We start from the raw sequence: 17,255 nt of genomic DNA, 5'->3' as shown, positions 1-17,255 counted from the left end.
CTCCTAGTCTCCTAGATCACATCAGATGTCTTCCTGAAGGTGTGTAGTAGTTGTACTGTTATACGTAGTGTAGTGCACTACTTGTGTATACTATCACAGTTCACAAAGCAGACGGTAACTAAAGATACGTGTACTTGTGAATATGGTCGTATATATCAGTAGTGGTAGACTTAGAATAAAAATAATCGAGTGTCCTACTCATTACATTAAAAGATGTCATATGAATTGCTACATTCAATAGATAACTGGAAAACAAAATTTTAATCTATCATGTGCACCACCCTGTGAACAGATCTGCCCCTGTATACAAGTCCTGCCAGGCTCAAAATATGCTTCACGACGACTAGTGGTGTGCGATGGACCTCTGGACTCTTACTGGAAGTACATCTACTGCCTAGCATTTCACACCTTGATTCAAATGGAAATGGTGTCAGAACCAAAAAATTAACATATGCTATTGAGAGCATAAGATTGTTACTTCTTACTAACTCCTTGCATGGATGAACACGTATGGGTTAAAAATTGACAAGTAGAGGTTGACAAAGCTATGGCAACGACTTTGTGCACAGAAAGGATTTAGAACTTCTTTTGTTCCCTTGCCCTCTTTTAGCGTCTTTGATCTTTCTGCTGTCAATTAAAGCTGAAGAAAAGAACAAAGGCAAAAAAAGGATGAGGATGCAGACGGATAAAAGAAGAGGTTGACTTTTACAATGTCACCATGGCATAGTACCCAAGAAAATTGTTTGCATATACACGTAGTTGGTTTTCACTTATACTAGTCATATGTGCAGATTGCAGACGACAACATTCACAGGGCGTGACAGAAAAAAATAAACTGAACAGAAACGACGGTTATATTGTACACTGCTCTGCTAGACTGCTATACATTTCTCAGGCTTTTGTGCTAGTGATTTTACATCGACTACTGCTGGTATGAGTTTCATTTCCCACCCTACACGGATTATTGGAAGCCAGATCTTGTCTCATCTTCAAGGTCATCAAATTCCCACCCACTGATCTCGTCAGCCTTGTAATCTTGGTCGAATTTCGCCATTTCTGAATCAGACTCTGATGGTAGCCGTGTCCTGAGCTGAGCCGCGATCGGGGAATCGCTTCTTGAATGGCTTGGTGAGGCAGATGCCTTGAAGGAACGGGATCGTCTTGTTTTCTCTTCCTGTTCGTTGATCTCGATTTGCAGTACTGGGCGTGGCACAGATTCAAACTCAACGCGCAGCTTGTCAACTGTGGCAAATAGACTTTTGACCTCGGGATCATCTCTCCTGAGCAAACAATAGGCACAGCTCTGGCATTGTTACAGACTGCAAAGTATGTAGCCTAGATAGATAGCAGAGAAAGAGATCTTGAAGAGAACCTACCTCGTTTCACAGTCTTGATTAGAACAAAATAATGCTCTGATACTGTCAACCAAACTGAATGCGGCTACAACCTGAAATAGATGAAAAAGGCATTGCAGAGTTAGAACTTTCACTAAAACCTTTTCGGAATCAGGGTTCCCTGATGCTGGCTAGAACTTGAATTCTTGTACTCTTCTATTAGCTATGCAGGTTTAATTTCAGCAAGCAGGGTAAAGAATTATCAACCAATGACCTTTTTCTCAGTTTCCAGGTATTCTTGCTCAAGGTATTTACGAGGGTTTGATTGCTTAGACGAAGCATTATCACCATCCTCTGCTGACACCGATCTGGTGATGCAGCGAAAAGCATTTAGCCACAGGGAAGATTCATTGAGGGAATTAGACTGACAAATGAGAAATATACCTGTCACTGAATATTTTTAAGTTATCAACAAGCGTTTTGATATGATCGACAGAACTGCTCAGCTCTTCCTAGAACTCCAAAAGGAACAATCAGTAGAGAAACAAACAAGGATGGGCAAAAGCTAGTAAACAAAAGGCCCTTCTTCATAGCATATCGTTTCTTCAGAAAGTAGAAGTCAAATGAAGTACCATGCATGCAGAAACATGATGCTTAATCAATTTCGCAAAGCAGACTCCACATCTATCCAATTCATCACTGCGGTCCACAAAAATTCAAAGCAACAGGAAACATATATTAGCAAATATTGGTGGGTACAATTTCTGAGAAGGATCATCACAAGGTATTTTTCAGTGAGAGAGCCTACATACTTGGCCTGCTTTTCTTTTAGCTCTTCAAATAAAGACTGCAATTTCCATGTATCCTCTAAAAAGTTGATCCACGCACTAACAGTGCTTGCTTCTACTTTGCATGAAGCAATGGATCTTGAAAGTTCATCTTCCTGGGGTAAGGATATAGCATAAAACAAAGAACAAGTGAAAACTGTGCTTCCAGAAAGTATTTCTCAAACTAGAAAAAATCAAAGTTTACCTTAGTTTTCAGGTGTAACACAATCTGATTGCTGGCTTCATCAAATTGGTCTCGCTCCTCTCGAGTTTTTTTAAGCTTCACAGTAGCCGCGTTTAATTTAGTATTCACCTGTAATCTGAGTTTCAGAATCACTCTTAACAGGCAAGCTTCTCGTGTTATTATAGCCTCTATATAAACGTATTCATCTAGTTCTGAAACTGTAAGTCATATTTTCATAGACCGCTCCACCCAAAAAAGCAGCTCATTCTAACATAAAATATATTTAAATGCAGGACAATAATTACATTTCTGAGATACTAAGATCACATCAACAGGTCATAATTTAGAGCTACATTATATATTCATAGCTTGTATTTACATCTTGAGGAACCACTTATGATGCCTTATCATAAATTAACAGTCATTACGAATTCATGGAGTATCAAAGCACAATTTGTTTTATCTCTACTATATAAAATAACATGAATGCTCACTGCATAATTTATTAGTTCTATCTCTCGGAACTGAAATGAGAATTATATGTTATTGAGCCCCAAACTTTAGCAAGAAATTCCCAGCAGTTTTCCATTACATGAAATAGATTGGAAGAAATGGAAGATGAACAACAGATCTTCAGGAAGGTGGAAATAGAAAGGACAACAATACCTTCTTTAGTTCTGCCTCAAGTTGATCCCTTTGCTTCTCAAGTCCAGAGATCTCAGCAACTAATTCCTTTTACAAAAGAATTATTTATTCAGCATCAACCAGACAGATCACAGAAGCATAAGCCAATTACATAGACCAAGGATTGGAAGACAAAACAGCTTAGATATCATGCTCTGTTTATCCTTTGGCAACTAGTCTGGCGGATATAATATTTGAAGTCAATATGTTACTTTTGTTGCTTTGGGGAATTATGGGGAGCTTTTCTTCTATCAATATGGACGCAGATTAAATTCCTGTTTAGCTTGTTGACATAATTATCTAGCTAAGAAAATACTATGGTGGTTTACAGATGATTTAGTCACAAGCTAGTAGCACAACAAAAATACCTTTTCTGTACCACTAACTTCATTTGTTTTGGTAACTCGGAAGATAAGAGATTCTTCCTTTTGTAGCCTGCATTGTAAAACATTTTGGTACCAAATAAATCATGTGGCTCTTAAATGATAATAAAAAACATTTTAATACAGTAATTAAGGAAGAACGTGACAAATGCACCTCAATTAGCATATAATTATGCAAGCGTGTGCAAAATTGGTTGTAGCCTGAACTTACCTACCTAGTAATTTGCATATCACATCAAGCTATGGAAACAATCACCCACTAGATTAGTCAGAATTTCTTCTAAATTCATTCACGTTCTGGCAAGGGAAAATATGCTAAGTTGCTGAAAGTAAATACACAGCTCAAAGAATGCTCAAGATAGAAACCTATTTTCCATGATACGCTTTTCTGCTTTTGCAGATGAATTTGCAAGAGATTCAGACAAAACCTTCAGTTTATCGACCTGCAACGTTTTAGGAAATGGACATTGAGGTACCAAACATGTACCAGTTAAAAAGGGATGAATGAGAAATGTTTTAGCATACAGATAAGATTTAGATTGTTCCACTATGTTAAATTTAAGTTCCAGAGTGAAGAACTGTGCAGCAAAAATATAAAGTCAAATCAACTTAAAAATAATGGGAGTATCATGCCTTCTCAAAATGAGTCTCCAATGAGTCGCCAGGATATATTGATTTCTTCTTCAATACAAGTTCTTCCATTCTAGAGCAAAGACGAACCTCAGCAACTGCATTTTTGAAACCCTGCAAATAGTATCGTAGATACACAACTGAATCTACTTAATACTAACTATAATTAACAACGAGGAATAGTAAGTTGAACAATACTGGAACGGGATGGAACAAATAACCTCGGTCAACTACTCAAGGCATGAAGGCAATGCATAAGGAATAGACAAGAAAAAAGATTTATGAATGCATTTTTAAAAAAGAAAAAATGTTTCCCTTCAGAGAGCATTGAACACGTGGTATATTTCAAATATGGACTAGGAGGTGCTTAAAATTCTATCTGTCAGTTGGAAAAAATTTCTAACAAAAAAATTTGTACAGCCATGGTTCAGCAGACATAAAAGACTTGATGTACGCTTCCATAAATGTTTCGTGCATTTGCACAATGAGTACTTTTCTAAAATTTTGTTTTAAACAAATCATTGACACAGTTTTTCATTGTCATGCTATCTACCTTCAATCTAGCAAAAACAAGTCCATATTACAAATAGATCACATGACAACATTAGCCCCCCTTTTTCTTTAAGGGAAGGATAACCCACAGTTGTACAAAATTGAATAACTCTAAATTTAGGCCTACCTCAGTGACCGTTTGAGATGCTTTATTATGGTTGCTGGTTGAAGTAGCTCGATGCACATCCATTGCATTTATCTGTTGTTGTAACTGCATGATTTCATCATCTAATCTGGAATTGAGAAAATATAAGTTTTGGAGCATGTAAACATGAACATGCATATGCGGGACTACAAACACCCCCTCCCCAAAGAAAGAGAGAACCTTGCAATGTCAGCATTTATCTTTAACCCTGAGATAGCACCCTGAGCAAACTGAAGCAGCTCATCGCGTTTTGCCTACAAAGGAATAAAACATAAAAGTAGATATCATACATGATGCATGTTATGTGCGTAAGGTAGCTACAAAGAGTATGGATCTAAGAGATTCTACAATGAGTAGTTTTATATATGAATGTATGGTTTAATACCGAGAATTAGAACAAAAAGGAAATCAATACCAATACTTCATCACGATAACTTGAAAATAACTTTGCCAAGTCCTTTATACTACTCAGGATTGCATTGTGCACATCCTTCCCTCCAGAAAGGCACATTCTGTAAATGAAGAACTAGAGCATTATGTGTTGTTTGCATGGAGGTAAGTTCGTAAAAATTAAAGGGGACAAACTATTATATTAATGTGCCAAATGAACTGCAGAGATAGGAGATTTTGGGGGAACAAACAAACCAATTTATCCTGCCAATGACTACCAGAGAGGCAGGAAACAGGGAGAATTTGCATTTAAGCCAATTTAAAATATTATTACGATCTATTAAAAATAGATATGGTACTTAATTCGGTTAATAGGAATGTTCTTTTGTGATATACTGATATTCATACAGGAGTGAATTACCAATCAAGTATATTGATCTAGTGATAAAATCTTTAAGATTTGTGCCAATCTAATTCATAACAGCATGGAAACGGACCAAATAAAGCATAAGGAGCATATTCCGTTATATAATATAATGATGATAACGCTAGCCACCACCCACCAGCACCAGGTCCTTTGAGGGCATGTGTAGATGGTACCCTATACATTGAGCTTGTGATCAGGTAGTACGCAGCCCTTTTGGATCACACTGAGCACGATACTCGTTATGTGAGGAGCAGTCATGATCGTATATGAGTGGAAAAAATCATGATCTTCCCTCAAGTCCTAAAATCATCAAAATTGGGAAATGTAACAAGTATCTAGACATCCAATGGTTGAATAACTTGCCCGAAAATTTCCGAGAGCAGCGAAACTTCTTCTTCAGTTGGGGCTTCCAGAATCTGATCCACGGAGGATGAGTCACTTGTTTCGAATTATTAAACAATGGTACCGACAAGGTGGCAACGAGACATTTGCAGAACCAAATTGCACAATCACAAACCCAACCTACCATGGAGAGAACAACACACTCAAGCGCTTGGCTGTAGAGGAAGACGTGGAGAAAGTTCATTGGCTCTGCCCCGCTCTCGTAATCCACGTACAGATCCTGCAATGCGCACGCGCACCGCACCGGCGCCTCAAGATCACACAATGCAATCCAGAAACTTAACTAAACTAAATCAGCAGCCAGGGATGCTCACCAACAGGGGCGCGGTTTGATTCGGATCGTCCACGCGTTGCGGCTCCCGCATCGCCGAGGCCGCGCGCTGGGTCTCCTTGAGCGCGACGAGCCACCGGCGCAGCAGCTGCGCCCGCTCCTCCCCCTTGTAGGAGAGCGCCGCCTCCTCCAGCCTCTTAGCCGTCACCTTCGCGCTCTTGTAGTTCCGATTCCCCTGCGGAACAAGTGCAAACCAAAATCACAACGATCGCCGGGAACCGACAAGGCCACGACGAGAGGCGGAGGCCATTGACGAGCGCGGCGCGGGCGTCGGTCCGTACGATGATGAACCTGGCGCCACCCGCGACGGCCTGGCCAGCGTGGTGGACGACGGTGTCGAGGGAAGTGCGGACGGTGCGGGTGAGGAGGGAGCTGCGGCCGCCGCTCGCCTCCACCGCGCGGTGCACCGCGCTGCGGAGCCACGACATCACTCGCGCCGGTCTCCGGTCGGCCTCCCCCTTTCTCCTCCTTCACCTCAAACTCGATACGAAATGGCGGAGAGCGTCTCGGGCACGGTAGGCAAGGACGGGACCGGAGGAAATGCGCCGATGCGGGGGATGCTTCCTGGTGGCGCCGCGCGGCCGACGAATGCGCGCGCCCGCCCGCCCCTCCCTCTTGCGGTTGACTCGAATATCTCGGGATTTTGGGAAAAAATTATAATGCCTGTCCTGCAGCACTGCCCAGATAACCGCCATCTATCCCTATCTCAAAGTAGTGAATTTCGTTCAAATAGAAAAATAAACTGTATGTTAATTATTTGACATATATGATTAGTGTTTAGTAGATTTTGTTCACCGTTTTAAAGTTCATATTAGGAATAGATGATGACTATTTAGATAAGGATATAGAATCAACAATATATGTTCTATCCAATCATATTACACGCTTATTGACATCTCTTTATGCGCAATATAGCATCCTAAATTTTATTTAGAAATATCAGTACAACTCGTAGACGCACGTACGTACTCACATCATCTATTGAAAATCAAAGATGTAGAGCTTGGAGATCGACAAAGCCGCCGTAACCCCACTTTGGTTGTGTTGGTTGAATTTCTCAGGATTTTTTGGGTTGAAAATGTTGCCGTGTCGTGGTCGTGGCTGCCCAATTTGATCCCATTTTCAGTCCAGCTATGCCCAGCTGGGCAGCATGTAAATGCATCAGCAATGTAGGCTTGGTTTGAGTTTGAGTACCAATCCACTATCGACCTTTTGGGGTATGATTGTTTGCTTGTATATGCTAAGCAGGTTGAGTTGAGTTATATTTATTAAAAAAATATTTTGTTAGTTATATCTATCTGAACAGACTGAGCTGAGTTTCTATTTGGTTGACTAAATCTGAGCTCGTATGAGCAGATATAAGAGCTGAGAGTTTGATTAGTTGCTTGTACATATGTGATTTTGTGACATCAATAGTGGGCCTGTCTGTATGAGCGAATGCAGTAGGCTGCATTTATCGGACCAGATTACGGGTATACATTTCCATCCATCGAGTCAGACTGGGACAGTACATACAAGCAACCAAACACATTTCTCTCTAAAATTATACACATCCATAGAGCCAATATGTATTTATACCCGCATTCAATCACCCCTTATCTGCCCTACATATTGGCAGCCGAATAAGCCCTTCTCCTCCCATTCCCACACACCCCGCTAGGCCGCTCAGTGTCGGTGTTCGTTGATTTGTGCCCAATCTGCACAAGGACCATGCATCCATGGAGGATGTGGCGATGAAGCTGCCGTTACTAGACGACACGCTCGTGGCCATCCTCCGCCGGCTCCCTCCGTGCACCCTCGTAGCGTCTGCAAGTCCTGGCGGGCCGCTGTTGTGATGACTGCTCTCTCCGCGCCAACCGCCTCCATTATGCCCAACCTCTCGCTCGCCCTCTCCGCCCGAAACCGCCGCCACGATTTCACCCTCGTCTCCGCAACCGTTCCTCCCCCTAGCTATATAACACAAATCAAACCCCAGTCAAACCTCCTTTTACCTCATCGCACCCACACCCTCAAATCCTGCTGGATTTCATCCATCCGTGAGCTTTCGAGCCGCCGCCAAACTCCGCCGAGCACCTCCACCATCGCCGAGCCTCTCCGCACAACCCCGACGCCATTCAAGCCTATGCCCATGTTCCCCCGCCACACCTCATCATCTCCCATCGTTTCCCATTGAAGCCTGGCCACCGCACAAAGCTTTAGCCATCGCTGAAGCTGTGTCGTTGAAGCTCGCCATTGCCAGGCCACTCCACCACCCTCTGACATCGACGTGCTCATCAAACGAACTCCCTGACGCCCAAGTATCATGCTCCACTGCTCCCCGCTGTAGTCCGACCATCGGAGCTCAACTCCGGTGACCCTCCCGAGTTATCTCAGCTAGTTGGTAATATGGAATTTTTCTGGGTCTAGCTACTCCTAGGGGGCTCTCTGGGGGTATTCTTGTGGGCATCAAGGGAGATGCTCTTGAAGTGGAAGATCATTGGGTGGGAGAGTTTTGTATCAAGGTGATCTTGAGAGGTAGAAGATCCAATTTTAAATGGGGTATGGTTACAGTATATGGGTCTGCTAATAATGATTTATCAAATGAGTTTATCAACGAGTTGCAGGGGATTTGTGACAAGGAGTTACTTCCTCTTGTTTTTGGAGGTGATTTTAACCTGATTAGATCCAAGGAGGATATTAATACAGGTAATATCAACCTAAGACTTGTTAATTTGTTCAATGGTTTCATTGATCTTAATCATCTTAGTGAGCTGAGAAGGAAAGGGGGGAGGTTCACTTGGACTAATAAGCAGAAAAACTTGGTTATGGTAAATTTGGATAGAGTGCTAGTATCTAGTGATTGGGAATCCAAATACCCTTTTAGTATTATAAACAGTCTGACCAGAGTTGGTTCAGATCACACTCATATTGTGTTGGACTTGGGAGATAAGCATAGGTTTAGGCCAAAGTATTTCTTTTTTGAGAAACAGTGGTTGTTGCAGGAGGGTTTCAGATAGAATTTGATTCAAAATAGGGGAGAGTAGAAGGAAAGAGTGCTAGATCAAATTTACTCCTTGGACAAATGGCATGGGTGCCTGTCTAAAGCTAGACAATTTTCTCATAGGGTGGTAGTTAGCACATATTGGTGATAGCCAAAAAAAAAAAGGATAAAAGAAAATATTGTGCAGTTGAGTGAGCTTGAACAAAGAGCAAAACATGATGGTCTTATGGCTGTTGATTGGGGCCTTAGATATAAATTGGAAGAAGAAATGGAACATTTATACTTCATGGATGAGATATACTAGTAGCAGAGGGGTGGCCAAGATTAGATCTTGTAGGGAGATAATAATACTGGGTTTTTCATCGATGTGCTAATGGTAAAAGAAGAAAGTATTCTATTTTCACTTTGGAAACTGAGAATGGGTTGATTTCAGAGCAAGGTGATTTGGAAAAATGTGTTGTGAGTTTCTATAAAAATCTATTTTGTTCCAATGATAAGGATCTAATTCATATGAGGAAACTTTTTGAACATGGGGCAAAGGATTCAGGACCTTGATGGGGACATTCTGATCAGAGTGATTACTGAAGGTGAGATGAAAAAGGTGGTGTTTAACATGAAGTTAGATACTGCTCTTGGCCCAAATAATTTTGGGTTCTCTTTCTTCAGAAATTTTTGGGATGTAATAAAAAGTGATACCATGGATATGGTGAGGGATTTTCACAAAGGTGTTCTTGATTTTAGAAGATTAAACTATAGGGTGATCACTTCGCTTCCTCAGGTTAAGGATGCAACTAACATCAAGCAGTTCAAGTCTATTTGTTTGCTAAATGTTGATTACAAAATGTTTACCAGGTTGATGACAAACAGAATTAGTCATTTGGCTAATCAAATTATCAAAAAAGAGTAAACTGCTTTTATTAAATGAAGAAACATTTTGGAAGGAGTTGTGATTCTTCATGAGGTTTTACATGAACTCAAGCATAGCAGAAGACAAGCTGTCATTATGAAAATCGATTTTGAGAAGGCATATGATAAAGTAAAATAGAACTTTTTGTAGGAAGTTTTGAAGAGAAAAGGTTTCCTTGCACTTTGGATCTATCAAAGGAGGCCAGGTCCGCATAAATATAAATGGTCAGAGAAGTTCTTATTTTATGACCTATCAAGGATTGAGACAAGAGGATCTATTATCCCTAATTCTTTTCAATCTGGTGGCTAGCATTCTAGGGGAACTTATTAATAAGGCTATTGATAAAAGGTTAATCTCTGAGGTGGTGAACCATTTGATTCCAAGGGGTGTGTCACATATTCAGTATGCTGATGATACTATCATCATGGTTGATGGGAGTGATCGGTCCATCTTGAACTTGAAGTTGATCTTATATTGTTTTGAGTGGCTTTCTGGTCTCAAAATCAATTTTCATAAAAGCGAGGTGTTTGTTTTTGGGTTTGATCAGGAGAGAAAGGGAAATATTGTTAACATGCTGAATTGTAAGTTGTGAGTGCTTCCTCTCAGCTATCTAGGCATTCCTATTTCAAATCATCATCTTGGTGTGAGTGCTTTTTACTATCTGAACCTCAAGATGTACAAGAGGCTGGCCCATTGGAAGGGCAAACATATGTCTTCTGGGGGAAAATTAATCATGACCAATTCATGTTTGAGTAGTCTTCCCACTTATACTATGAGCTTCTATCTTCTACCAGTAGGGGTGCATGGCAATATGGATTCTATCAAGGCTAATTTCTTCTGGCATGGTGCTAAAGATAAATTTAAATGCTATATGGTTAAATGGGAGGCAATGTGTAGACCTAAAGAGTTTGGGGGTCTAGGTAATGCAAATACTCAGGCTTTGAATAAGTATTTATTGGTGAGGTGGATTTGGAAGATTATTAAGAATAGTGAGGAGACTTAGTGTAACATCCTTAGAGCCAAATATATGCCTGATGGTCGGTTTTTCAACTCCAAGAAGAGAGACTTCTCAATTCTAGCAAGGTTTATATAAGGTTAAACATATATTTAAGTGGGAGGCTTATTACAAGGTTAATATGGGGGACAAGGTTGTCTTCTGAAAAGATACTTGGCTTGGTGATGCTCCTATTCATATCCAATATCCTGAGCTGTTTAAACTCAGTGGTGATCCAGATGCGCTTGTGGAGGATTGTGTCATGAATAATAATTGGAAGATTGAATTTAGAAGAACTTTAAATCAGTTTAAACAAGGAAAGCTCAAGAGTTGTATGGGAAGCTTCAAGAAGTGACCTTGAATGACAATGAAGATGAGGTGTTCTAGGCTTTAGATAGTTCTAAAAAAATTTCAACCAGATCTCTTTACAAGTTTATCACTTTTGGAGGCATTATCAGTAAGATTTGGGAGAGCAAACTGCCTTTGAAGATTAAGATTTTTCTTTGACAGGCTTCACATGATTGAGTGCAATCTGCTGCTGCTATGAAAAAAGGGGTTGGAAAGGAAGTGAGCATTGTTGCTTATGTGGGCATGTTAAAACAACTGACCATATTTTATTTAGGTGTCCGTTAGCCCGTTTTGTGTGTTGTCTTATGGAGTGTTTTGGTTGGCCGACCTAGCCAAAGTCTATGGAGGACCTTTTATCTTATTGGCTTAGTTTGAATTTTAAAGGCTCGTAAAAATTGGGTGTCTTTCTTTTTGCCAGTCTAGCATGGGCTATTTGGAGGGCTTGTAATAAGATGGCGATAGAAAGGAAATTTTCTGCGCTTTCCATTGATGCACTTTTTTTTGGAATTTCATATTTGCAGAAATAGAAGATCCTGCTTAAAATGGATGAAAGGATGGTCTGGATGCTTCTGTGTCTAATATCCTTCGGTGGATCTCATCCTTTGAGATGAATCAATAGCTCATGTCAAAAGTGGTGGAGCTTTAGACTTTCCTCTTATGACCGGCTAGCTAGGTGTTTTTTTGGTGTAGTTCCTATTGTTGCTTTTGCTCATGGGTGAGCTGTTGGTCTATATGATCTTTGTCTTGGTCAATTGAATCATTAGCTGGTCTCCTCAGCTCGTTTTTTCTTTTCTTTCGTAGTTGTCTGTTGTATGACTCTTTATTGGTTTTCAATAAAAGTCGAGTAAAATCTCTTTTCTAAAAAAAACTGTCAATTTCGAATGAATCGAATGACTAGATAGAATGGTTGTTGAAGCACCATATTGACCTTGCCCCTATGTCTCGCGGGTAGCGGTATACTCAAACTATCATGAACGAATTGATGGTCCTTGGATCTTAGAGGATGACGATGATGATAAGGATAATAACAAGATGCTACCAAAAGATAATTTGAATGGGACTCCGATGAAGATAATATTTTGGATGCAGATGGCGACGAGGTGCACTATGCACACATTGACTCCCTTGGGTTTCACCCTTACAAAGAGATCGTCTTCTTGATGGCATCATTTACGGGAATAGCCTACCATTTGAATAATCCAAAAGTTCAATACTTGGGCAAATTTCGCCCAAACGATTACTACTATACACATGCAGCAGGTGTATATGAACAATTTCCATATACCCCCTGCGTGATTGGAGAGCTTCCAGAAACCAGTCGAGAAATTCATCCAGACGATCAGCAATACATATAGGTTGCAAACAGTTGAGCACTGGATCAAATGGTGTCCCAATGTTTGATAATTTCATGACCGCTTTCTATTTGTAAATGCTCCTGGTCATCTTATCAGTAAGTTTATCATGCGAATATTGCTACTACCCATATCATCATCTTCTGAGTTAGTTTGTCATGTAAACAGTTTGTATGCTTGTATGATTATCCATTTGAATAAAATATTCCTTCTTCTGGTACAGTTGTAACTTTCGAAGTTGTAGCTTGTAAATGCATGAAAGTTTTTGCATGTTTCTTATTCCTTCCTTCATGCTCTTTAATCTTTGGACGAGGTTAGATTTGATCTGAAATGGAGGCCCACTTTTTTTTTTTTTTTTTGAGAGAGGAATGGGGCCCACTTTTCTAGCTGTGTGCAAAAAGATATTTCCACTTTTCAGAGTACAAGCGCTATCATCAACAAATTGATAGATCTAGATATCATGTCATATTTGAATTTACCTCCAATCTAGGATGCAAATCGAGGAGTATGTCCAGCCTTGCCACTACACATTTGGCCAAGGCAGCGGACTGATGAGAGATCGATAGCAAGTGACCAACATGTCAGATAGTGAGTTCAATATCAGTTCTAAATTTGGAGCATATCCCGAGAACCAACTAAAGGCATACCAATCCCAAAATGCCATTGCAAACGTACTTAAAACAATGAAATACTCACACTTTGCCCCTAATTACTAAGGATCTCTTCTTAAAAAAGATACTAAGGATTGCTGCAAAAATTGAGCGTCGCAAATCCAATAAAAAAACAAGTACTAGAAAGTGGAAGAACAATATATAGTTCAGAGTCCATCAGATGCACAAAGCCCAACACAGCACACGGATTCCTATCAGATGCATCTCCTCCTGATCAGCAATGAGATTTTGAGCGCAAGTTAAGAATTCAAGCAAGGATCTTGTTTTGTCAGACATCCGAAACAACTTGCAACATTTTCCAATGGCCACTGGACATGAGAAGAACTGATGGTTAGAGGTTTCTACCTGATCAATTCTAGCTAAATTATCCCTGACAAGCACTAAATCCAGGCCCAATGGCCATACGAAGATTTTGATGTGTACATGTATTTATAAGCTTTAACACATTTCCCAATGAGTAAGGTCAGGACCTAATTGCAGCTTCTTATAGAGAGAACAAACCATGTATAAATGAGTTGAGGACCACTGCCAAAAAAAAAAAAAATTAATCACAACATTTCCTGCAGTTGTAGCTGCCGATCACGACAAGAGATATCTTCGAAAAGGGATACGGAACTGGCCTCGTGGAATAGCTTGAACTGGTATTTCAGAGTTATCCCCAATTGCATACAGTTCATGCAGGGTATACCAAGGCAAGCTTGAGCGCGACATGGTGATCAAGAGGCGCATTGTATTTTTCGAAACTCAAATGAGAACAACTGGTCGAGATAGGGTGGGAGTGGGTTGGATCGGATCCCCAAAGGTTATCAGGTTAGCCACCCGATCCGGGTAGGGTTTAGGTTGCTATTTACACCCGTGGGTGCCCCATTGGTCTCGAAATCTAAGGTCCATTAGTCCATTACCCTGACGGCCCATTACTCACAGCCTTACTCGTTTGTCGCCTCCCTACTCATGAACCTCAACCATAGACCCCCAGTCTCCGCTCACAAGTCACGATTGAGGAACCCTAGGCGGCGGTGCATCCCTTATCGTTCTCCCTTGCTCGGCCCTTGGTGCCCTACCTCACCCGGTCACCCCCATTGGCGGATCGACCCATTACGTGGTGGCGCGTCTGCCATCTGGCCTCGTCCGTCACTTCGACTCCCTCAGGTGTGGCACCTCTGCAATGGCAAGGGAGGGTGCTCTAGGGCGAGGCGCTGACGTCCATCGCGCCATCGCCTGCTAGCTCAACATGCTCCTCTTCTCATGCGTCGATGCGTGCCCCTCCCCCTCCCTCCTTTGATTCTTACAGAGTTCATGCTACGATCCAACAGATTCCTTGGGTCAGATCAGAGATCTCATTGCACATTGGGTTTCAGGTCCCCTGTTGGGTCTCGGGTCCCCGACGGGACTGAGGCTTGTTTTACACCCGCTAATCATTTCGAGACCGGATCAGATTTGAGGTCTTGAGTTTCGGATCCGCGTCTTCGTCAACTACATCGACTACCGGCGCTCGCGCTTCTTCGCACGCCCCTCGCCGGCGCGCCCGCGGATCGACGGTAACCTCGACTTCTTGCCCGGGTACAGCACGGGTTTCAGGCCCATCCTCGACCACTGCAACGGCCTCCTGCTCTACGGGGGCGCCAGAGAGCTCTACGTGGTCAACCCTGCAACGCGACGGTGGGAACGCCTGCCCCCTCGCGTGGATGGATTGGACTACCTCGCGTACCTTGCGTTTGACCCTGCCGTGTCGCCGCATTACGAGGTGTTCTTGGTCCCTCGCGTTCCTGAGAAGCCGAGGCCCTCGCTCTCGCGAAAAGAGATGCTCGACCAATTCGTCCTCGCAAAAAGAAAGAACATCCACCGACAACATTCAACCTGAGCTCGATCTTCTCGTCACCGGGTGACACACCAAGCGCCAAAGATACAGACGATGAGTATAGAGACGAATCGGCGGAAGCATCGTCGGCACAGTCCGTCGATGAAGGCTTCTTCCCAGCAAGAACAGCGCCATCGTCGAGCCGGATAGAGGACGAGCCTGAGGACCCGTATCGTTTGATGGAATGGCCACCATCGCGGTGCACACTCCATGTGTTCTCGTCGAGTACAGGGCGTTGGGAGGGGAGGTCGTTTGTCCGGGAAGGAGAGTCTGCGGGGACAGTCGAGGATGTGCGATTGGATTCGTTGCGACCGGTGTATTGGGGGCCGCGCTGGCGATACAGCGTATACTGGCAGGGAGCACTTTACGTACACTGTCGTGGTGACTGTCGTGGTGCTTTTATAATGAGGTACAAACTAGCTCCTTTGCCACTGTCCATTCTCGCATTATGTTGTACGTTTCCTTTCTGTTTGTTGATGTCATAAATTTTTTTTCATCTTTTATATTGTGGGATGCATATAGCTATACTATATTATTATATTATTTCAGCTTATAGCTAAAAGTTAAAAAAAATGAAATAAATATAAATTATCTATCACATAGTCTATTACTAAATGGCTACATATTCTTAACTAAGAATTCTATAGCTACTACTTGCAATGTTTGTCACCATATTTAGGTTTTCTCTCTCGTTTTCTGGCGGCATCAATCTCCATATTCTAAATAAGCATAGTATTAATGTATCTTTCGAAAGACTCTACCCCTGCTTGATTTATCTACATTTCTGCTGAATGTTGTACATTTTGCAGGTTGTCCTTAACAAACGGTAAGTACCAAGTGATTAAAACACCAATAGACATTGAAGAGGGTAAACAAGCACGGCCTTTTCTTGGGAGGTCGGAAAAAGGGGTGTACTTTGCCACAATTCAGGATAATTACTTACTTCGGGTATGGACCCTCAATGAATCATGTGGCCACATAAACTACTTGGCGTTGAAACATCGTATTGACATTGAGCGCTCTGCTTTGTGGCCTGCGATACGCATGAGCTATCATGAACGAATTGATGGACCTTGGATCTTAGAGGATGACAACAAAGATGAGGACGACAACGACGAAATGCTTCCAAAAGAGAATTTTGAATGGGACTCCGATAACGATAATGTTGTCGATAACAAAGATATGAATGAGGAGAGATACGAGTACACTTACTTCCTCGGATTTCACCCTTACAAAGAGGTTGTCTTCTTTAAGGTATCATTTACCGGAATAACCTATCATTTGAACACCTCTAAGGTTTAGTACTTAGGCAAATTACGCCCAAAAGATTACAATTATACGTATGCAGCAGGTGCGTATGAGTCATTTCCATATACCCCCTGTTTGATTGGAGAACTTCCAGAAACCAGTCAAGAATATCATCCGGACGATCATCAGCAATATATATTGGTTGCAAAAAGTTGAACATGGCGTCCTGATGTGGGTGATTCTTGTCTACATGACTAGCTCTATTTCTAATTGATCCTGATCATACCATTAGTATGTTTGTCATGTGAGTAAAATTTGTACTATTATCAATTTCATCATCTTCTGTGTAAATTTGTGATGTAAACGGTGCGTACGTTTGCATTATTATACATCCAATCAAGTATTTCTTTCTACTCGCATGTTTGTGATCGCAAGAAAGTAAGAACGTCTCTTGTTCTTATTTCCTGCTCCTAGTTCTCTAATCACCTTTGGACAAGCACAAGTAGGTTCGTGCTGAACTGCTCTGTTTGAACGAGGGCTATTTTTTCACCCTGCTGAACAGCCCGAACTGCTGCAAAGTTGTACTACTACTTTGCAGCAGTTTATAA

At 41.6% G+C, this 17,255-nt stretch overlaps 1 protein-coding gene and 1 pseudogene across 1 annotated transcript; one reads left to right on the top strand and one right to left on the bottom strand.

Moving 5' to 3' along the window:
• Window positions 1-686: 686 nt before the first annotated feature.
• On the bottom strand, window positions 687-6,927 carry LOC133916375 (uncharacterized). Its single transcript, XM_062360018.1, has 18 exons — window positions 6,571-6,927; window positions 6,273-6,464; window positions 6,083-6,178; window positions 5,920-5,972; window positions 5,155-5,251; window positions 4,920-4,993; window positions 4,722-4,827; window positions 4,046-4,156; window positions 3,779-3,855; window positions 3,398-3,464; window positions 3,012-3,077; window positions 2,367-2,474; window positions 2,147-2,277; window positions 1,967-2,033; window positions 1,779-1,846; window positions 1,609-1,702; window positions 1,377-1,447; window positions 687-1,280 (listed from the first exon to the last, which is right to left on the bottom strand). The coding sequence occupies exons 1-18, from the start codon at window positions 6,715-6,717 to the stop codon at window positions 962-964; spliced, it is 1,944 nt and encodes a 647-aa protein (XP_062216002.1). The 5' UTR covers window positions 6,718-6,927; the 3' UTR covers window positions 687-961.
• A 1,902-nt stretch (window positions 6,928-8,829) lies between these two features.
• LOC133914766 (uncharacterized) lies at window positions 8,830-17,036 on the top strand (annotated as a pseudogene).
• Window positions 17,037-17,255: the final 219 nt, after the last annotated feature.

This window comes from Phragmites australis, chromosome 4, assembly GCF_958298935.1.
Source record: "Phragmites australis chromosome 4, lpPhrAust1.1, whole genome shotgun sequence".
NCBI classification, from domain to species: domain Eukaryota; kingdom Viridiplantae; phylum Streptophyta; class Magnoliopsida; order Poales; family Poaceae; genus Phragmites; species Phragmites australis.
The sequence above is the reverse complement of the archived record's forward strand: the minus strand, read 5'-3'. Positions and strand labels throughout refer to the sequence as shown.